The sequence below is a fragment of the Alosa alosa genome, chromosome 12, assembly GCF_017589495.1.
Source record: "Alosa alosa isolate M-15738 ecotype Scorff River chromosome 12, AALO_Geno_1.1, whole genome shotgun sequence".
NCBI classification, from domain to species: Eukaryota; Metazoa; Chordata; class Actinopteri; order Clupeiformes; family Clupeidae; genus Alosa; species Alosa alosa.
Window position 1 is genome coordinate 17126143 of NC_063200.1, and position 23077 is coordinate 17149219.

A 23077-nucleotide genomic window follows, 5' to 3' on the forward strand; every position below is an offset into this window, starting at 1 on the left:
TGGGTACAGCCCACGCCACTGCATTTGTGCTCGGACGTCACTTCCGCCACCCTCTCTCGCTTCCATCTTGCTCTCCGCGTGTGTTCGCTGCTAGCGTGCAGGTCAGTGAGGAGCCCTAAAATACTATCTTTCCTGCACAGGCACTTCCAGCTCCGAGACACGAGGTAATTTAGAGCCTTGTTCTCAAAACCTGGGGAAAAACGGACTCTTACCGAACCAGCAAATATAAGTAAACTGGTGCGGAGTTGAGACGAGGGGTGAACTGGATTGACAGGCCCAAAGCTTTTGGAGCACACCGTATTGTCGGCGAGCGCATACCAAAGAGTTTGTCAGTACTTTATTCATTTCAAAGATTTCGTCTATAACGCAGACTTCATCTGTGTTTGATATAACGCGATATAGCTACATATTCCACTTTTCTGTCGAATTGTCAGTGTGCTAACGGTGGCTCCTTGCTAGCCAGATCTGTTCTAGCTAGCTAACGCTAATGTGCTAAAGACATCAGATGATGTAGATCTAATTTCCCTTAATTTAGCCATGCTTTGATAGAAGTCTCTAATTAATAAGTATATACATTTAGAGTTTGTTCCTGTAATCGACATTGTTGGCTTGTTGGCCGCCCAGTTGACTTATTGCGCGCTGAAAGTTCACGTTATCGCCCCTCTACATGCTGGTGTGAAAGATATTGGCTAGCTCAGTTAGCTGTGAAGAGCTAGGGTTAGCAAGGCCTAACGTGTGGCCAAGTAACGTATAACATGATTGCTAGTTATGTATAAGTTAGTCAACTTACAAACTCTTAACTTTGTGAGAACGTTTAAAATGACGAATGTGTAATTCAATAAATAATTATGTTTGGACGCGTTTGGCTTTGGTCTGACTGTAAGCACAGCCAGGTAACATTTTTTACAAGTCTGTGTTAGCTCAGTGTACAAGTTACCCCAAGCGTTTTGGCATCTAGATTTAACCCTTTCAGCTGATGCCTTTGTTCAGTGCTACCATGAAATTTCAATGTACGCCGGGTACAGGACCATTATTGTTGAAGTTGTGCTGTGCCGTTTGTAATCGGTAGTCGAGTTTTTCCGGCCTTTTGGCTGATTGAGTTTAGGGAGATTTGTGTTTTTGTTCTAACAAACCACACACACATACTGCAACAACATCATGTAAAATCCATGTAAACATTTCTTCATTTCTTTTTTCTCTCCCAGATGAAAGAAACGATAATGAATCAGGAGAAACTCGCCAAACTGCAGGCACAAGTCCGCATCGGCGGAAAGGTAAATGTCATTCATGATTAAAAGCTGGTTGAGACATCATCCATTGTTACAAAATAGGTGTAAATAATTTGGTAGGGCACATGCATTGCATGTCTTCGAGGTTAACACTTGTGTTGTGATTAATAGGGAACAGCCCGCAGAAAGAAGAAGGTTGTCCACAGAACAGCCACTGCTGATGACAAGAAACTCCAGTTCTCTCTCAAGAAATTGGGAGTTAACAACATCTCTGGCATTGAGGAGGTACAGTTGTATGTTTAGAAATGTACCAAAGCTAGACACACTCAAAGACCCTAGTTGAATATTTCTGATATTGCCTTAGCTGATAGATGACCATGTAATCCTAAAATCCTAACAGCAGGTGTTGTGTGCCGATTATTTTCTTCCTTTTATGACTTTGTTTAGCTCATTTAGTGCATTGATGAGTCTATAGCTGTTTATTTGATCATTGTATTATGGAGAGGGACATTTTTATGACTCAGTGAATTGTGAGTGTTGACCTGTTGTTTTGCATGCCTTCTGTGTTGTACAGGTGAACATGTTCACAAGTCAGGGGACAGTAATCCACTTCAACAACCCCAAAGTGCAGGCCTCCCTGGCAGCCAACACCTTCACCATCACCGGCCACGCTGAGACCAAGCAGCTGACAGAGATGCTGCCCAGCATCCTCAACCAGCTTGGAGCCGACAGCCTAACCAGCCTGAGGAAACTCGCCGAGAACCTGCCCAAACAAGGTGTGTGTGTGTGTGACCGCGCCTGCACATGCTAAACACACTCAGCCCGTTTCTGAGCATTGAGGGGAAGAGTGACAGCCTAGCCTGGCTAATGAGCTTCCCAACGCTCCCATGTTAATGGAAAGCTTCGACAAAGTGAATGATATTCAGAACGTCTGCTGTACAAAATGGTTGAAATGGTTCAGAATATCTACAGTGCTGAAGAGACAAATGTTGTTCCCATTGTGGTGATCAGAAATCACTCACTATGATGCAAAAATGTGGGTGTTTGTGTGGGTAAACTTGAATAGCTCTTGCTCTCTCTATGTGTGAGAGTGATATTGAATTCATTGTAGATACACACATCTATTTACATACTCTTTTGAGATCAAGTCTCAAGAGTTTTGTTAACTGTCAGATTTAGTAACGAACGAAGGTTCGAATAAATAATTGGTAGTTTTCTTACTGTGAGCGTGTGAGGGGACATAGAAGGACAGGTGTGTGTGACTACATGGAGTGTGGGGGTGTGTGACTGGCTGCAGCTGCTTCCTTGGTAAAAATGGCCGTGGCATTCGCAGTGACGGGCCCCCCAGCGCCGACTGTTGCAGATTATCTCTCAATCCGGCAGAGCCTGTTTTATTTCCATTTCATGTCAAATTATACCCAGGCCAGGCCACAGTAACTGGTGCCACAGCCTCCAGTACCCTTAAAGCCACAGAAATATATGAGTTACTGGAAACTGCTGGTCTTCAGCCCAAAGCGTGCTGTAATTTGAACCTGTGTTGAATGCATTTAACTATTGGTGTGTGAATCAGCATGAATTAACTCTCCCCCCCCACACACTCTCCACAGCTGGGGATGGTAAGGCACCAATCGCTGGAGGAGAGGAAGATGATGACGACGTTCCAGGTGAGTGACGACACAACCCTGTTATTGACCGTTTCAAGAGTTCCATTATCAGCATCATAGTTGTTCCCACAAGGCTTCCGTTTTAACATTCCATATGTTATCTTAATGAAGAGGAAGTAGATTGGGAACAAAATAGAACGTTCAAGCATTGTTTTTGTTTATCTTGTTGAAAGGGTCTATATCAGATTCCATCCTTCAGTGTTAAAGGAACACGCCAGCATTTTGGGGATTTAGCTTATTTTCCCTATATTCTATATGTTCTATTGGTAGCACTATATTCTCATTCAGGCAAAGCACTGCGACTTGGGCGGAGTGATTTGCACGCAGCACCTGAAAAGCTTTGGTTACATGCATGTATACATGTTAGAAAATTGCTGTCTCATTGTATGGATTTGGTTATAGTATTTAGCTGAAGCAGAATATGAACATTACTATAGTTAAAATTAAGTTACAGAGATGAGTATTTCCCTAAATGTTGATGTGTTCCTTGAAGGTTTTGGGCAATATATTTTGATTTAATTATATTATTTAATTATATTTGTTTTTATGTCATTTTAATATGAAAATTGTAGTTTTATTTGTTGGAATGAGGTTTAGCCTCCAAGTCTATAAATGGATCCAGGACATGTTTGTCGTGTCGTTTTCGCCCATCACTACCCCACTTGCTTGGTTCTCTTGGATAGAACAGGTCTACTGAGGGAACCTGTAGGACAGAGTTTGAAGGTACCTGTAGGACAGAGTTTGAAGGTACCTGTAGGACAGAGTTTGAAGGTACCTGTAGGACAGAGTTTGAAGGTACCTGTAGGACAGAGTTTGAAGGTACCTGTAGGACAGAGTTTGAAGGTACCTGTAGGACAGAGTTTGAAGGTACCTGTAGGACAGAGTTTGAAAGAACCTGTAGGACATATCGGAGTTTGAAGTAAAACTCCCCTCCTTATATGCATTCTATTGCACACGGAGCAAGTGTGTGCCTCTTGTCTCCTGTCTGTGAGGAGAGGGGGCAGAGCTGGAGATATATTGCCTGTTGAAGAACCCCATTTATGTTTAGTGCTCATGACGACTGGCATCACCGTGGTGACGGCCAAATGGTCCTTGTTGAGGTCGATGCCCAGGGCAGCTACTCGCTTATCAGCCCCCAGCGTTTGAGATGTGCCCTCTGCTGTTCATGGGTCCCAGAGGCTGCGGTTGGGTTTCTTAGGGAAGGAGAGGGATTCAGATGCATAAGGTTGCCATTATAGCCCCCCCTCCCCCCAACACACACACACACACACAGATCCATGAGCCATCTAAAGGCTTCTGTGTTCTTGTAACCCAAGTTTCTCCCAAAATGTAACAATCGATTACTCTTTGCTCCCTAAGCTTTTGAAGGAGCAGGGCAGTGCGATGACAAGGGGTTAACTGCCTGTGCCATCGCACCATTACAGCAGTCCCCCCCCCCCCCTCCGCGCCTCTGTTGCGAACTGAAAACAATTACCCCCAGCCCTGCCCTGCCCTGCCCTGCGTGAGTGGTTTCCATCCCTGCTCCCTGGAGCTGCTCTCTGGAAGTCACATTAATCAGATTTCATTTCACAAAAGGAAACCTTCTTTTGATCCTCGACAGGACCATTTTTACAGCTGTGTGCTTTTCCAGTCCCCTGGCTCTAACACACACACACACACAGAGAGAGGGAGAGAGAGTGTGGCCACACACAGACCCATGTGTACTTGGGCAGTGGTTGAGGGTGACGGGCAGGGAAAGAGAGTGAGTGAGGAAACTGTTCAAATTGCTGCTCAGATCAGGTTTCACATAAACACTGTCAGGGCCTCCCTGCGTTAAATTCATTTTCTTCATCAGGGAATGATCTGCGCACTCATTCTAGCCGTCTAGCGGTTTCCCAGCCTGGTGTGTGTAGGGGGTTATGGTGTGTGTGGGAAGCAGGACTGCCATGATGACCTGTTGAGAGGTGCCGATAGCTGCATGACCTCTCACCTCATCTGATTTTCTTCTGTCTTTCAGATCTCGTGGAGAATTTCGACGAGGCGTCGAAGGACGAGGCTAACTAAAAGGGGAGTAGAAGGACACGCCACACAGAACCTCTGCTCTCGACTAGCTGAAATGGGACGATGTTATTGTTCTTTTTTTTTTTTTTTTTTTATTCCCCAAAAAAAAAAAAAAGCTTACCCACTCCACCCCATCCTTCCTGAAAATCCGCTTGGTATTCTCGTGCACTGCTGTCCTCGCTGGCCTGTCCGATGGGTGGAGGTGTGTGTGCGTGCGTGTGTGCACGCTCTAGTCCCATGTCGGAGCTGGAGTGTGTGTTGTGACGAAATGTGGAGAGTTGGGAGCCGATTGTGGCTGTTGTCTCCCGTGTTACTGAGGCCCACTCCTTCGCAGCCATTGCTGAAATAAAACATGCATACCTGGAATAAATGTTTGCTATCAAAACACCTCTTAAACTGACTGGCATGTGTATTTATAGTTGGGGCTAGTTGGGCTCCTAGCTTGTAGTGATGTTGGTACTTCAACACACATACTGTTTCTATGAAGCCTAAAGGAATGGGAATGTTTGGGAACAAAGCTTATTTGTTGTTTACCTCAGAGTTAGATAGGAAAATGCATAGTTCTCTGTGCGTGCAATTACCCAGTCTGACTAGCATTATTCACAGATAGTGGGTTTCCCAGTTTGCTGATTGCTGCCCTATAGCCTATAAATTCCTGTAGGCTATCCAGTCTTCCCCACTTACAGTGAATTATGCTAAGCTAGGCTAATGGTGTCAGACTGGGTTATTGCGTGCACATAGAAGATAAGGGTATGCATCCTCTTATCTAACTCTGGAGTAGACTGCTAACTTCCCTACAATGTTCCTTGGCAAATGGTGACTCGAGAGTCTGGCATATTTGTGACCTTACACAATACTTTGTTAGTATACAAGGGCTAAAATTTCACTTGTTTAAATGTCCACTCTCTCCCTAGTAGCTAGTTTAGCGGGCAGGTACGCTGGTAGCTATTGTTTTATGTCCAGTTAAGTACAGTCTAATTTGTTGAGGTAAAATTGTATTAGTAAATCATTACTTTTTTTTAACTGAGGCACTAATTAGGCTACTGTGGTTTTAAAAGATGGTGCCGCTGAATGGGTCAGACACAGACCTTTAGACCTCCCAGGGCTCACTGCCCCTGTGTCTCTTTCAGAGTTATGGTTTGTATAAACTGCTACAACAAATCCTCTGACTTTGCCCTAAACATGATAAAATTCCCTGACTTTCCATGTCTGGAAATGACGTTATTAAAATGAGAAAAGCGTTTGCAAGATACCTTAACCGTAATTGTACAGTTGGCTATCTGGTATCTTGAGAACTGCTTCCTGGGAGAAGGCCTGGTGATGCCGCGCCAGTCTCCCTTCTGAACGAGGAGAGACCGTAGATTCACCCCGCATGACACACATACCATAGATAAACAACAGTCTCTGTGCGTGTGTGTGACAAGCTACTACGCAGATGAACAGCAGCCTTTGTGTGTGTGCATGATGCTCTAAACCCCTTGACGCTTCATGAGAAGGTAAGCATCACCAATTAACCACACAAGATGATTTGCTCACATACCTGCAGGACACTTTTTTCTGGAGACATCCAAACTGGATGTTTATTGTGTTTTTTTGTTTTGTTTTGTTTTTTGAAGTGGGTCACATTATCCAACAGGACTTTTGGAATCCGCCCCAAATACCTCTACAGGAACTATGAAATACTCCTCTCTAATATAAGCTTTTTATTCAGCAGAATTAGGAAAGTAAAAACAAATTAAAAGTAAAAAATACTGTCTCAAGTATCCTGGTCACGCTTAAAAATGATCTGCAGTTAACAATTTTATGACGGAACTCCTTTGAAACCTCACTACTCTTCTGAACACAGACAAATAAGTATAATTTTTGTATTGTGAAGGTTATCTTAGGCTTTCTGTCTTGTAATCTATTATACAGGATTTAAGGTTAAAAGGATGACTTTTCACTTTCTATTTTACATAAACTAAATGTACAGAATAGGATTAAAGGTTAATGAAATGACGTTACACTTGGGTGACTTCCTAACCTACCTTGCTAACATTTTATGTTACCTTTTCACTCAGCCACTGTGCCATTTCAACATATCTTATCTTCAACATATATTAACTGTTAAAAAACAAACAAACACAAGTTACCAGTTATGGTATGTTTATTTTGATGGACAAAATAGCACCGATAAGTTAAGCAAATATGTTGCAAACGTAATATGACTGTTTTTTTTAATAATTATTTGCTATCATCTAACAACACCAAGAAGATCCCTTTTTTCACCTCAATTTAGTCAGTAGTTTAACACCATGGAGCTCAGTCAGTAGTTTAAACACCATGTAGCAGTTACTCAATCAGGCATTTTAGTTTGCGGTGTTCACTTCATTTGGTTAACTCCTACTGGAGTCACTTCTAACACAAAAAAAACACGGCACAAAAATAAATACGTCACACAAATTACAACCCAATTTTGCCCATGGTTTTAAACAGGTGTTGCATGGTAAGAGAGGTTCCTTTAGGTATAACGGAGGAGAATCTCTACCCATGGTTTTAAACAGATGTTGCATGGTAAGAGAGGGTCCTTTAGGCATAACGGAGGAGAATCTCTACCCATGGTTTTAAACAGGTGTTGCATGGTTAGAGAGGTTCCTTTAGGCATAGTGGAGGCCTGTCCACCCAGATGACCCCCAAGGTGGGAGCAGAACTGGGTCGAATTCTTTGTCAAGTCCATTGCTGTTCAGGTGTCCACATCTTACCTGTCAGAGTGAGGCACCGTCACAGGATATGAAACATGGGAGGGGTTCCTACTTCCTCTGAGTTAATGTGTTTGTGTTGAATCACTGAACCTCTTACTTGGAGTACCCTTGTACAGTCTCAGTTAAAAACAGACAAACAAATACACAAACAAACAAACAAAAACACCCTGGTTAATGTTTCAAGATAGTTTTCCTTTTGCGCTACCTTTCACATGCACAGACACAAACTATAAATAGTAACAAGTCCTTCATTGATGGATGAACTCCAGTGGTATCACAACAAAATGGACGAGCCCTGTTTTGCTGTAAGTACATGTAAACATGCAGAACGGAAGATGGGCTTCGTTTTTGCAACTCCCAACAAGTGTGACTGTCCTTTCATCAAGAGCATATTTTTCCATCCATCCGTCTCTCCAGAGTTCTATTTCCTCCCTCTATTTCTCCATTTTATTCCCTCTATTTCTCCATTTTTGTCCTCTTGTTCTTCGCAGCTTCCCACTTTGTTTCTCTTTGTTATTCTTTGATTCCTTGCAGCAGCTTCAGTAGGTGGGCCTCCATAACCTGTTGAACTAAGAACCCAAAGGAGATGAGAAGGTTACTCACTTATTTCATTCAATACTTCATACAGTGATACAATAGTTTTAAAAACATTTGTTTACATTTGTACATGCATGCATATACACACTGTATACATCACAGACAATCCTGATATTCCTACATGACTGAACTTGTTGTTCTTTGACAGAATATAGAGCTTCATGAGTCATTGTCCTACAGACATGAGATTAGCCCTTCCATTCACGCTTGTAAAGCCCGTAGGAAGGTCAACCTGGGACTTAGACTGTCTGCTTTGTTATGCTGCTATGCAGAACGCCCCCATCAGCCCCGGTTCTCCCTGAGAAGCCCCTGAGCGAGGTGACGTCCTTCTGCTGGTTTCGCTCAAAGCAGCGCGGCGATTGAGTTTAGCACGCGGCTCCTGAACGGGACCAGGTTTCTAAACACATGACATCATGCTGCTACACACTCGCTTGATGTTTGTCAGGTATCATTAAACAGACATAGACACACGCACACATACTCTACCCCAAGCCCCCACACACACTCCACACTAGCTACTATAGAGGAAATTCCTTAAGAGGTGGCTTATTTGACTAATTATGTGAAAACACACACATAGGGAGTCTGATTGCCACTCTGGGTGGGTGGGTGCATGGGTGGTGGCGTGCACTGACAGGCGATACACCACAGAGGTCTTCCGTTGTAAATATCCGCCTCGAGTTTGTCAACGTCTCCTTGTTAGAGCCCCCATCTGAACCCGCTAAGCTTTCCCCAAATTAGAACATTCAAATGTCCCCAAAAATCCACACAGTGTCATTTGCAAATAATCATGATTTGCTAATAACTTATGATTTGCACAAAATGTGACGACTTTGGGTTGTAGTGACAATGATTTGTTGTGCCATTAGGCTAATGTATATTATGCTAGGTTATTATGTTATGATATCCTTTCTCTTGCTGTGTTTGGACATGTGGATGTTTACCATGTCGGTGGCCCATGGCCACGGCCATATCCATAGCGTTGAAGCCGGAATCGGACTCCATGGTGGGGTCGGCTCCGCTTTCTGTTGGAGGAACAGGCGGGAAGGTTAACCAGACACTCCGGAGTAAACAGTCAGTACGCAGGCAGACAGGACATGTGTGTGTGTGTGTGTGTGTTAGACGGGACGTATGTGGGTTAGGTAGACGGTACGTGTATGTGTGTGTTTGGCAGACGGTGAGTGTGTGTATGTTTAGGCATAAAATGGCACACAAACTATTACCACAGACAGGGAGCAACCTGAGCTCAACATTGGACCCCCCCCCCACACACACACACACACACACACACACACTCACCTAGGAGGATTTCAACACAGCGAACGTGATTGCCATGAACAGCATAAAGCAAGGGAGCACCGCCGTTCTGAAACACACACGCACATACAGTTCATTATCATGTTTCATTTAGTCTTTAGTCCTCACTCTATTTAGCTAAAGGATCTGCTCAGTGAAATCAAGCTCAATATTATGTAAACAGAGGTGTGTTCAAATTCGGCGAACATTGGCAAACGTTTGTGGCTGACGTTTCAGTTTCTCTGAACAGTTAAATTTTAACAATTTGGTGTTGACATTCCATTGTAACGGACCTTCGTCAAGCTCACGTCCAGCTCCACTGTATGTTTGCGGAGAACTACCTCCACAGACTGATTGTGAGTGTTTGTAAACGTTCGCCAAAAACTCAATGCAAACAGAAACCTGTTTGCAAACGTTCGCCTATGTTTGCGAATTTGAACACACCTCTGCGAAAAAATTTTTCTCTGCCTGACGTTATCAGAAATCTTTGAAGCTGTTACACATAATGATCTATTTCCAGATCTGACAATGGTTATCTGATTCAAATGAAAGGCTGATTTCCAGCACAGTGGCTGAGAGCTGTAAGCGCTGTGAGTGACACACTACTGCGGAGCTGAGCCGAGTAGTCTGCTTTGCTCTGTGATGTAAAAGTCCGGCTTCAGAAAGTAAAAGTCCTGCCACAGCTGATTCTAATTAGCACAACTCTTAAAGGCACTTCTGTTGACGTTCAAACAAAACAGAAAGCTAGCTTGCTACTTCCTCCCCTCCCTCCCGTGCAATTGAAACTCTCCTAAACGCGCATCTCATCGGTGATTTGCAGGAACAGTTTGTTAAGTTTTTATGGGCTAGGTTTGCCCAGGTTGTTTTTGTTGCCGTTTTTGTTGCCTGGGTTGTCCGCAGAGATCGCGTTTTTTACAGTGTATTCAGGACACAGGCAGCTAGCGGATGGTGAGGTGATGTTTGCTGTAAGTGACAAAAAATGTTTTAGCCTAAAAAACATACGACATCGCTTAGAGCGCCTTTAAGCCAGGTAGATCAGCTAATTAGTGAAATCACCTGTGTTAAGCGCACAGGTAGAGCCAATACATTGCAGGACTTTTACGTTCTGAAGCTGGACTTTGACATCTTTGGCTTTACTAGGGATGTAACGGTATGAAAATTTAACCTCACGGTTATAGTGACCAAAATTATCACGGTTTTCGGTATTATCACGGTATTTTTAAAAGTGTGTTCAATATGTTCAGAAAGCACTGATAGGGCTACACAAGCTGAAATAGTTTCAAAAAGTGTCCCGTTCAGTTTTTCATATTTAATTGGCTATGTGCTTATAGCTTAACTTACCCTAACATTACAGTACTTGGAGGTTGCTATTACTGTTATTTGGATCCAATTAATGAGACCAGGCTTGGAATTTCACCATTCTGGGGGCAAGGCCACTTGGCCTTCAGTTGGGCATATTTGGTGGAGGGCACAAAGGCCACATGTTAGGGCACCAAGGCCAAAGTTAACTATACAGTAGTAGGCTATAAAAATGATCAAAGTTGTATAGCCTACTGCAGTAGACCTGCATCACTGTATGAAACATTACAAAACATGAAACATGACATATTACATAGAACTGCAAATCATCGGATAATCTAATATTTACAGATATCTAGGCTATATTTAACATTTATTTTATATTTGGCCTGTTATAAAATCATGTATTGAACAATTTAAGCACAGTTCAGCTTTAAGAAACCCAAATAGCCTAGATCAGTGGTTCTCAAACTGTGGTACAGGTACCACTGGTGGTACGCGAACTCTCGCTAGTGGTACTCTGGGAGTCTCCAAGGTGTCTTTTCATAACGCAAAACAGTATGTAAAATGTAAAATATGTAGTTGAATTGGCCTATACGCACCTGTATTTTAATGTCGGTCATAATGGTGGTACTTGGAGAGACAATTGTTTTTGTGGGTGGTACTCATTATGAAAAGACTGAGAACCACTGGCCTAGATGCATGCTTAGCATTTTGTGATCTACTTTCACAAGCTCTTCAGCTGTCCTCTGATTTACCGATATCTAGGCGATATTTGTAACATTTATTTTGTATTTGGCCCGTTATGAAATCATGTGGAACAATTTAAACACATTGTAAAACTTAAAGCCCAAATTTGGAGACATCCATGCATGTCGAAATTTACTGCAAATTTAAAACTGGATTACTCTGGAACGGCTAACTGTACAGGGGACTGCTTTACACATTTGTGTTCGGTAAGGTCTGCTGTTTATTCTGATATATGGTTTGTCATGTGTTAAACGAAAGGTTCGTGAAGTATTGCACCGAGAGGAATGGGTAGGGAGATGGACGCAAAACCTTCAGTAGAATTTATGATTAAATTGAATTATATTATTTACTTTTCTCGCGAACCGTTCACACAGAGAAAAAGCTCTTTCATGTGATACTTGTGATGTCTGTGTGATGAGTAGGCTACTTCACGAGTAGTTCAACTGAGAAGAATGGGTGAATTTAGACACACTTTCTTTCTTGCCCTGTCACTTTCTCCACTGCGCAAAAGACTAAATTAATTTGCGCTGTGAATATTTTGACAGGCCATAGGCTAAATAAAAATCGCTATTAGTAGGATGCAAAGCAGAATATTGAAAGAAGGGCACCAAGGCCTGTAAACCTCTGATTTTCAAAGGGACATCACGGCCAACGCAAGGGGCAACGACGTGGCCGCCGTGAAATTCCTACCCTGAGTGAGACCAAATTAAGTGTTCGAAATAAAACTTTAGGCTACTGTACTGTGTTCTTCTGATAACGTGAGTGGAATGGATTTAATGTGGATGCAAACATAAAAAGACGCAGAGTGGCTAAATGATACAGTGCAAGTTTTGCGGTGAAAATGTTCCGCCTTTTAAAATCAGTTGTAGCCTAATCCAAATAGCAGTTAAAACCATCAATTAGACAACAGAATCAGTAGGGTACCAATTTTGCTTCATTGTACCAGGCTCAAAAGCAGGCTCGGATGAAGCTGGGAAGGATTAAACACACAGTTTCAACACTGTGGTAATCAACCGTGATAATTATGATATTTCAAAAGAAAACGGTAATTGTTATCGTCAACATTTTTATCACGGTTTATCATTATACCGGTAATCGTTACATCCCTAGGCTTTACCCAGTCATATTCGTTGACGTCCACTCCGCACTCGATCAGCATCTTCACAATGTCCGTGTATCCTTTACTGCAGCCCAGGGACAGGGCGCTCTCTCTGCCCTTGGCCAGGACGTGGGGGTCAGCGCCCTGGAGAGGGAACACCAGGGTCAGTGGTCAGAGATCAGAGAGTTCAAATACAGGTGATCACACATAGATATTAGAAAGCTAGATACCGCATTGTCCGTCGAGTTCTATTAGGTGATATATGTGAATGTGACCGCCATATTGCTGGGGGCAAACACCTTACTGTCCATGGGCAACACTTGTCGGCAGTCAGAGACACCTGTCAGATTTCCAATCAGGGAAATGTTTCTCCATTGGCCTCCAGTGATCGTTGCCCCCACCAATATGGCGGCACTATTTACATACGTTCTGGAGCCCAATGTGGTATCTAGCTTTCGAATATCTATGTGATCACACTGTTCAGTTTCACACTGTATACATCACAGACAATCCTGATATTCCTACACGACTAAACTCGTTCTTTGACAGAATATAGAGCTTCATGAGTCATTGTCCTACAGACATGAGATTTGCCCTTCCATTCATGATTGTAAAGCCTGTAGGAAGGCCCTGTTGAGTTTTTTTCACCTAAGGGACATGCCTGCCCAACTCAGTACAACCACCCTCGTGCCCTTGAGGGAAATGCCTTCAATTACTGCCAGATATTACTTTGAAATGTCCTTTTCTCCCCTTAAGTTGCCCCCATTTTCTTCCCTCTGACAGTGACGCTCACGCTAGTACAGTAATGTCTTCCATTCCTCACTCCATTTCTGCTAGTCTGGCTGTCCATCAAACTGAGCACCAGTGACAACAAGAGTGTGAGTACACATCGCATATCATATTCCCTGTCTGTGGTTTCCTGTTGACCCCATTGCCACGGTGATACGATGTGTTGACTGTGTTGCTGTGGTGATGTCTTACGTTCTGTAGCAGGAACTCGACGACAGCGATCTGGCCGTGAGCTGCGGCCCACATGAGAGGCGTGAAGCCCTCCTCGTCCTGCAGGTTAATCACGGTCTCTGATTGGACAAGACATAACCACTTAGCTGTCAATCACCCATCTAGTAACTGAATCATACACAAATGAGAAGGCACATCACTGCAGTACATTTCGAAATCAGTAGATAATGTTGTTTAACAGCAACCGCACAAACAGTCTGTTTATCAGAATTTGTGCTTGATGGTTTTGTATGATAAAAGCACAGTGTGTTTGAGACAGGGATGGAAATTCAATATTTTGTCCACCTGCCACTGTGGCTGGTGGATTCAAAAAATCTACCTGCCGCTAATCAGCACAATTTACCCTTATGAGTTGGCAACATTACATGATCCCTATAGACACTTTCTTATTTTTAACCATCAATACCTATGAAAATTAGACCGGATCTGACTATTTGTGGTATGCTCTATTTATTTTTCCCGACACAGTGGCTGGTAAGTTGACTAAATTCACCCGCCAGTACACAAATTCACCCGCATTATGCGGGTGGCGGGGGCTAATTTCCATCCCTGGTTTGAGAGGTCAGAAACTGAATCGGAACTGTGCTTTCCTGGCCAAGTATGTCAACACACACAAGGGATTTGTCTCCGGCCATTGGTGTCTCTCTTGCAGTACAGAGAATAACTAATATATATTATAGGATAATCCATTGACTATATACATATCAGCCACAGGGAGTAAATAATATATATCTGCATATAGTAAATAACATATATCTGCATACTGTATATATATCAGTCTATGCAAATCTCCAACCCAGCCCAGTCGCGCTCACTCACCCTGCTCAATGCGACTGGCCAAGTAGACCATCTCCCCCTGCGCAGCCAGCTGGTGGATGGACAGAGCTGAAAGAGACAGACACGGCCAGTCATACCAGTCCGACCGCACAGGTCTAGCCAAGGCCCAGACAGACCACGCAGCCAAGACCCAGTTAGAGCAGGCAGGTCCAGCACAGCTTGCTCTTCTTCAGTAAAACTACATCTCAGTCCAAAATGGTTAAAATGGAATGGACATATAAAATGAGCTGAGGACTGAGGCGGTCGACAAACATGTCTGCACTATCGCTTTAGTTGATCCCCAATAATGAGTTACAGCCAAGTGTGCGTGTGTGTGTGTGTGTGTGTGTGTGTGTGTGTGTGTGTGTCATTGAGTAAGTGGAAAATCATTCTTTCAACTCTTCAGCTGATTCTTTATGACTTCAAACCAAAAGTATATTTGAGTCACTCTTTGGATCTGGGCCCCTATAGTTGGTCGGTTAACAACTTCCTCTGTCAGTCGTTGTTCTTGGAGAAGATTCAAGCAAAAAGCATCTACGACAGAATATTGCTTTACCACAGATTATCTATGCTGCTGTGCTGTCAGTATCTGTGTGTGTGTGTGTGTGTGTGTGTGTGTGTGTGTGTGTGTGTGTGTGTGTGTGTATGTATAGTATAGTATATATACTCTTTTTGATCCTGTGAGGGAAATTTGTATGTGTCTTTATGTCTGTGTCTCTGTGTCGGTGTCTCTGTGTCTGTGTCTGTGTGTAAGTGTGAGAGAGAGGTGAGACACAGGTGCCGTGGTGCCCTGGTGGACGATGGCTACTCACAGTGCACGAGCAGGGGTGTGGACGACACCTCGTTGCCGCGGTGCTTGTTGGTCAGCGTGGTGGACTGCTTGATGGGAGAAAAGTGTTTGGTGGTGGACGGTGTGTACACGTGCCGCACCTGGATCCCCGGAGTGGGAGACGTCTGGATGTTACACTCCGCTGGCCGAGGGAAAGCAAGCAAGGAACAGTTCAGGAGAGATTAAGGGCATGGATTTCTCTGTGTGTGTGTTTGTGTATGTGTGTGTGTGTGGGGGGGGAAAGAAGGCTCACATCAGGATAAGACATCATGTCTGAAGAATAGGGAAAAAATTGCATTTTACTTTCAGTACTTTTACCCTTTGCTTATTGTAGAAGGTGAAGGTACTTCTAAGACAGTTGAGTTGTTGTCTGTGATGATCTGCAGACTAGTAGCAGTAAGTGGTTTCATATGGGGGGTTGTGCACTGCTCACGCCATTATAAGATCCTAGTCGTGTGTGTATGGAGGGTGGTGATGGTGGCCGGATTACCTTTAAACAAGACTGACGCCACCTCAAGATCCGAGTTGACCTGATCCTGGATGTTTTTGCTGTCCTCCTCGTTAAGCGACTTGACGAAACGCGAACACACATTCATGTCAAAACGGTTTGGCAGGATGAACTTGATCCCCATAGCGACGTTCTGCGAACCGGGGTCCTCCGATGCGCCCACGCCGACCGGGTGCTCTGTCTTGATGCCAGTCATGTCTGGCATCACACACATGCCCTCCATGTCCTCTGTGGCCATCGGGCACCCCTCACACAAGCGGCCTTTCTGAATCTCCGTCGGTCACAGACGGATTAATCCTGGGAAACTTTGTTCTGCAAACTACAGTCAAAGTGCCTAGCCCCCCATCAAACATCCAATGTTTTCCTGCAAAAGAAAATGTAACGTATTGTCACGGCCAATCTGCAATCTGCATACAGTGATTTGGTTGCACCAGCGTTACACGAAGGTTAGGTTACAACGAGGTTAAAACTCGAATGTGTTGAAGTAATCAGACACATATATTACAACAGTGAATAACCACAGATTATATCTAATGTTAGTTTCACGACCTGTTCAGGGCCATTGTATACCCATGTTGTTTTTTTTAAGTCAACAAATAGTTTATGACACGACCCTGTAGGCCTAGTGCCAGAGTCTACTTCAGCCTAACGTAAATACTGTGACTAAATGAAATCGTTACACAATCTCGCTAGCTAGCTAGCATAAAACAGGAGCAAACATGCTATTCATTGGAGATGATAAACCGGCTAGCATAGCTACACCCTGCTAAAAACAGCAACCTGCTAGTGTCTCTTGCATGCATATGTAACATATTGTCACTTAACGACAGTTTTTTGATCTTATTCAGAAAGAGTCCATGGGGAACTTGGTCTTACAGAGTGTTATAACAGCGTTATATCACGATAATACCAGTGGGATCTGCAGGGAATGTGATGCAGAACACCGCTATCAAGCTAGCTTGGTTGCTAACTATGCTTTGGGTATAGGATTGCTGTTTCTAAAGGGTAAAAACGAACAACCTCTCAACAACGAACCTCAACAAACCTCTACAGTACCTTCTCTATTCTTAATTTAAAAAAGACTCCACTTACCCCAGTATGCAGATCTGTGCTTCACAGCGACAGAGCACGCCTTGATTGCTAGCTAGCCGGCTAACGTGGGTTGTTTTGAAATCTATTGTTTTGCTTCGAGAGGAGCCGATTTCAATGTTCCTCTTGACGTGTCCAGCACACAGAATATGTGGTCCAACATAGCAGCCACTAACACCGAGAGCGAGCACATTTGGCAATGGACCGGTAGAACTCTATATATTTCTTTTACATTCATATGATTAAAGAAAATGGACAGCAAATATATATTTTTTATTATAAAGGAATTACACTTCTAAGGATAGCCACTTAATTGTTATTAAGGGATTAGGCCACAATTCTAGGCCAACTTTAATTTAATGAAGGGTAGTGTGGCCCTTCTTAAAATATATGTTTTATTATTATTATTATTATTATTATTATTATTATTATTATTGTAGCCTATTTTTGCAGTTGTGTAGGTTGTCTTAGTATGTTGTTCAAAATTTGTTTCATACATTACTGAGTAATTTTTTTCCATATAGGCCAATGACTTCAAAGAATTATAACAAACTCACAAATCTTCATGGCCCTATGTAGGCCTAATGCAATATCTGATAGGCTACACCACTGGCTGTCTTGTTTAAACTAGAACCAAGAGACTTGTTGTTACTGTCCAGTCCTGCACTTAACCCCGGGGCACTTCTGACCCTGATATAGTCTAGTCTACCATACACCAAAGTTATCTGAACTGGGTAGGCGAATAGCCTGCCTGATAAGACATTTAGAAGACTTGTTAAAAGTTACTTTATAAGATAATATGGAAGTCAGAAACATATTTTCATATAACATAGGGCCTATATAGTAGTATACATTTCTAACATATTTGTAGGCTATCGGTTGTCATTTTCCCATAATGTCTTAGTCATCATTATTCAACTGGAGTAGGCCCTAGTTGTATAAAGCTGTAAGTTTAGTTCTCAGTGTAAGCGTGGTGATGCCAATTTTGCAACGGCATATAGGGCCTACTATCTGTCAATTTTGAAATCCTTATTAATCTGTCACATTTCTTCAGAGCCATTAAAGTTGTATTTTCATTGGTGCGGCAGAACTCTACTGAAGGTACCTCTGGTCTCTCTGCATTTTCCCTCTGTGGTCACTTCAAGCAAGTCATTCCAGCGTTCTCCTTCTGCTTGAGTTATCTGCAATTATGAATTCATCTCAAGTGCAGTTTTCAGCCTCACCGGTCAAAGTTGCAACATGCTAATCTGATTTACCGGGATATGCCAAATATTTCTCCATAATCTGTCAAAGTCCTGCCGAGGGAGGCTGTAAGCCCCATTCACTTTTGTGCTCTCCCTGAGGCGCTCGTGAACTGTTTTAGCAGACCCCTGTCCAGATTAAGGAATCTGGGGCAGCCTTTAAACACAGACTTCACCCCCGCCACTGTGGGTTTAGTCACACAGTCTGAGAAAACCCCCATCACTAGTCACGCAAAAGCCCTCTCGGGTCATCAGACTCCTGTCACAAACACATGGCCGAGGCCAGAGGCGCTCCCAATAACCAAACTGTTTTTTGTATAGGGGCCAGTGTTTGAGTATAGGCTTAGTTCAGTCAGTGTTTGAATGAGTTGACTGATTGATTTTAGCTATTAACTTCCTACTTTGTATGCCTTTATTTCTTGTCTCTCATGTAGCCTATTGCAGGCCATCATACTGTTGTAAATCATTGTAACACATTGAGTCAACTTCTGTTTTTTTAAATGTGCTGTAGAAATAACTTTTTTTGTAGAGACGGGTGCGCACATCCTAAATATGTTGTAATGATACTTTATGTTGTAATGATACTTTATTTATTCTTAAAAGGCAACGTTTCCATCTCAACAGATCTTCATCAGGCAATCTCTTGGAGCCCATACAGTGTGCAGACCATCTCCTTCTCTCTCTGTAGGAATAACTTGCCTTGACTGTAGATAGACCAAACGAGACCAATTGTGACATTTCCTGATCTAAACATACATGTTTTGTGTTGTGTATTTTATATCATTGTCATCCCTCATTGGCCAGCATAGAGCCGAGTTTACTACACTCTAAAAAACGGTTATGAATGACACAGAATAACAGGTGGGTTCAGGTTCTGGACTCTGTAAGGAGCCTTAAGACTATTAATAGAGTTTTGGCACTATATTAATAACACTGAAACAAATTGAACACCATAAACAGCCACATATGCAATAAAAAATTGCATTGTTTTCTTTTTCCCCTGTTTTCCTTGGGAAAGGAAGATCTGACGGCTCTGTTTCCTGGACTGTTGTGGTTGGTGATTTAGAGGCCCTTTACCGTGTCTTGGCTTTGTTTATTTGTTTGTTTGTTTTGAGGTGACTGCGGAGGGCTAATCAACACACATGCCTGGTGCAAAGCTGCAAAGTGGATATTTCCTAACTCTTACGATCAGCCTTTCTGGGGGCCTCAAATCCCTGTCAAGCCCTTGTTTGGTATTTAGCCAGCTGCTAAGCCCCCTAATCTCTCACATTGGCATAAGTAGCCTGCTTGGCCCACAGGCCACCTTTGTCTCCCCTGGGCACTTTCAAACAGCTGGGTTCACATCCAACACAATGCTGTTATGAAAGGCTCTTATGAGCATCGTTGCCCGTGTTTTCTCAAGGCCACCCAACCATGGCGGAGTCAGACTGTCACCGTGCCAGCCGGACCGCCGGATGAACGGGTGAGGGAGATGGCACGACGGCCACGTCGTGTCGCTGGCCAGGTAGGACGGAGGCTGTCAGGCAGGCAGGCGAGGAGGCCGAGACGTGGCATAGAGCACTCCGCAGCACTCCACAGCGCTCCACAGCGCTCCACAGCACTCCGGCTGGAGGCCTGGAAAGTGCCAGGCCCGATTTGGAAGCTTTGTGGCGGATTTTGGGGGGAGAACAGATTTATCCAAGTAAAAACAAACAATTATAAGCTGTTCCTCCACAAATTCGATTGTGATAATGTGCTTGCGAAATACCACGGCCCCTCACCACCCCCATCCTAGTGCACAGGAATCAAATGAATTGGACGATTAATCCAGTAAGAGTTGTTCTTGCGTGTGTGAATAAATGTTGTGGGAGCAGGTGCTGTGGAGTAGAGAGTGTGTCTCCAGGTCCTTCCTGGTTTCCGGCTGTTTCCCACTTGATGCTCATGCACCTGTTGAGGGCAGACCCTCTCAGTCAGTTTTAATGACTAAATTAAAACCTAATTATTGTGTTAGTCCAACTAAAACCGACTTTTAAAGGAACCGTATGTAAGAAATGTATTTCAATTAATCATAAAATGGCCTTGATAAGTCACTAGACATTAACAAATCATGTTCATTTCAAATATCACTGACAACAGTAGTCCGGCCAGGATATTGTCATTTAAAAAGTGAAGTTGCAGCCCTCAACTGATGTTGATGTTGTGTTTTGTCATGTCATGTTGTTTTGGCCTAATGCAACACCCATCTAGTAATCACAAAGTCAGTAGTGTTTCAGCATCCGGGTTGGCAATCTCGAGTCAGGGGGGAGGGGGAGGGAACACACCACTCTACAATTTGAAAGTGATTGCAGTACCAGTTTTGGCCACAATCTTACATATTGTTCCTTTAAGGTAAACCATATTTCAGGCAAGATCTGTGTTCCAATTCAGTTAGCAGCTAATGTTAATTGTACAAACTTTAATGGGTCCACTGAGTTTCAACAACCTAAATTGTCTAACATTCAGTTCCATATGGTTCCTTTAAAACACATCTGACTGAATCGTGCTAAAATCTGAAATCTGACTGAAATCGTACTAAATCAAATTTAGACTAGCACACCCAGATAATGCGGTTTGTAGTCGAATTATTCCTGCACGACACGTACATGTTCAATTGGACTCAAACCGGCTTAGGCGTTCTACACATGCTCCACAACTCTCTCCCCTGGCTTTAACCCAGACGTAACAGAGGAAGTGGTGCTGAAGAAGGGCTAGCGAGCATCTCAATCGTAAAACAAATAATATGTACATCATGTACGAAATGTGCAGAGAGCTGTCAAGTTGTCCAATTTAACGCTCATCATCCCAGATAGCAAGAGGCTGGCGGACCACTGTCGGTCCATTGGGGGCATAGTTGGCGGTCCGCTGGCATTTTGCTCATTGGTTCTATGGTGGTCCGCTGGCGGGTTGCAGACAAATTGCCCAATAATTTGTTACTATTGGTCTAAAATCTTTTTCATTTGTCCAGTTATACTCAATATATCATTTTTATTAACTTTTCTTAATATTCATGACAAGTTAAATTTAAAGAGATGGTGGTCCAACGGCGGACCACAAGTGGCACACCACCGGCGGCATACCAGCAGCGGTCCGCTATCTGCCAATCTCATTTTTCTATCTGGGATGGTACTGATTTCCCGCCATCTAAATTGTTTGTCAATTGGTTTGGTCTGTGACGTAATAAGTCAACCGGAAAAAGCCTAATACTACTAATCTGAAAGGGGACATATAACCGAGTTGGACATACTTCGGTCAATTAATCGATTCCCCTCCTGTGCTTGTATACTGGGACAAGAACAGTCGTCCAATTAAATGGCCAGCTCTACCACAGTAGCCACTATGCCGCTTGCTTATGGCTAGAGGTGTAGTGTAAAATTAGAGGTGTAAACTATGAATTCTGTGATCACGGTGAGGTGGACTGCACCATGCAGTATTGGATTTTTAAAAAAGGCATTCAAAACACGTTTGATGATGGTGGAGATTATTGTCCAATGTTTATAACAATACCAATGGTATTAAATGGTTCCTATAGTGTTGAGGAATGTACATATTGTGAATGTGCATAATACAGTGTGATTTGTGAATGTTAAAAGTTGCAATTGGTGAATAAACTCTTTTGAAAAGTGGATAAACTCAAATAAGAGGTGTATAAACTGCGTTTACTTGTATTTAGCCTCCACTACATCCCTGCTTATAGCCTCCCTACCACAGTAGCGTGAGAGAAGAAGAGGCAGTCATGGCTTCCTGCTCCTCTGGCCCACAGACCCATGCAGCTGCAGAGTCCGGGCCAGCTCCGGCCCAGATGTTCAGTGCCACTTCATAACTGCAGGGGCGTCCACAAGGCACTGAGATCAGAGGTGTTTCACCATGCAAAGCCAGGGCTGCAGCAGTGTCCCATGAGTGTTGAGAAAGAGAAAAGAGAGAAAATGAGAGAGAGAGATAGAGAGGGAGATGAAATTAAAAGACAACAGGCGAGAGAGATGAGTGAAACACCAGAGAGATAAAATTGGTTATATTCTAGATGTATGCATATTTGAAGGAGGGAGAAAGAGAGAGAGGAAGAAAGAGAGAAAGAGGAAAAAATGGAGAGAAAGAGAGGGAAAAGAAAGAGAGAGACGAAGAGTGTAGAATAGCAGGTGCCCAGCAGGTGGGGAGGTTGGAGAGATGAGATGGAGATTTTGAAAGAGAGCTGAGACCACTGAGGAGTATGGAGCGCTGGGGGTTTGGGAGCATGTCTGATGAAAAGAACATGAGCTGTGTGTGTGTGTGTGTGTCAGAGGCCGGAGGGGATGACGTGGGACTTTTCTGGATGGGGCGGCCAGTTCTTCCGGTCGAGAAGACTTCCCAGCTAGCGCAGCGGCCGGCTGTCCAGTGTTCGTGTCTGGGCTTTTGTGTGGAGCTGCGTGCACCATGAGCCCCCCTGCTGATCGGACCTGGAGTGACCACGGCACATGACGTGAGCACCGCACAGACACACGGCTGCAGTGGACAAAAAGCAATGTGTGTTAGTGTGTGTGTGTGATAAAGGAGTTTTGTTTGTTTGAGAAAAAGACAGAGAATGTAGCTGTGTGTGAGAAGAATGTGTGTGTGTGTGTGGTGTGTGAGATATGCATATGCGTGTGTGTGTGACAGGGTGCCTATGGTAGTGGTGGTGGTGGTGTGTGTGTGTGTGTGTGTGTATGTTAGTGTCGTAGTGCTTGTCTGTGTGTGTGTGTGTGTGTGTGTGTGAGTGTGTTGTGTCTATGAGGGTGTGAGAGAGTACTAGAGAGAGAGAGAGCGTGTTTGTGTCTGTGTGTGTTATAAAGACTTTTGGTCTGTTTGCGTTTGCTTGTTTGTTTGTTTAC

At 43.5% G+C, this 23077-nt stretch overlaps 2 protein-coding genes across 4 annotated transcripts; one reads left to right on the top strand and one right to left on the bottom strand.

Moving 5' to 3' along the window:
• Positions 1–5033, top strand: btf3 (basic transcription factor 3). Of its 3 annotated transcripts, none has more exons than XM_048259077.1 (6): positions 1–101; positions 1206–1274; positions 1401–1514; positions 1804–2005; positions 2837–2893; positions 4890–5033. In XM_048259077.1, exons 2-6 carry the CDS (start codon positions 1206–1208, stop codon positions 4934–4936), a joined length of 489 nt encoding a protein of 162 aa, XP_048115034.1. In that variant the 5' UTR covers positions 1–101; the 3' UTR covers positions 4937–5033. The 3 variants fall into 3 exon arrangements, with proteins under 3 accessions (XP_048115034.1, XP_048115032.1, XP_048115033.1); XM_048259075.1 differs by having other exon boundaries at positions 20–164; XM_048259076.1 differs by lacking the exon at positions 1–101 and adding an exon at positions 220–328.
• Positions 5034–7061: 2028 nt separating this feature from the next.
• ankra2 (ankyrin repeat, family A (RFXANK-like), 2) lies at positions 7062–17118 on the bottom strand. The gene is made up of 9 exons (XM_048259078.1): positions 16981–17118; positions 15871–16252; positions 15364–15522; positions 14555–14620; positions 13697–13794; positions 12734–12859; positions 9571–9637; positions 9216–9296; positions 7062–8243 (listed from the first exon to the last, which is right to left on the bottom strand). The coding sequence occupies exons 2-9, from the start codon at positions 16124–16126 to the stop codon at positions 8188–8190; spliced, it is 909 nt and encodes a 302-aa protein (XP_048115035.1). The 5' UTR covers positions 16127–16252; positions 16981–17118; the 3' UTR covers positions 7062–8187.
• Positions 17119–23077: the final 5959 nt, after the last annotated feature.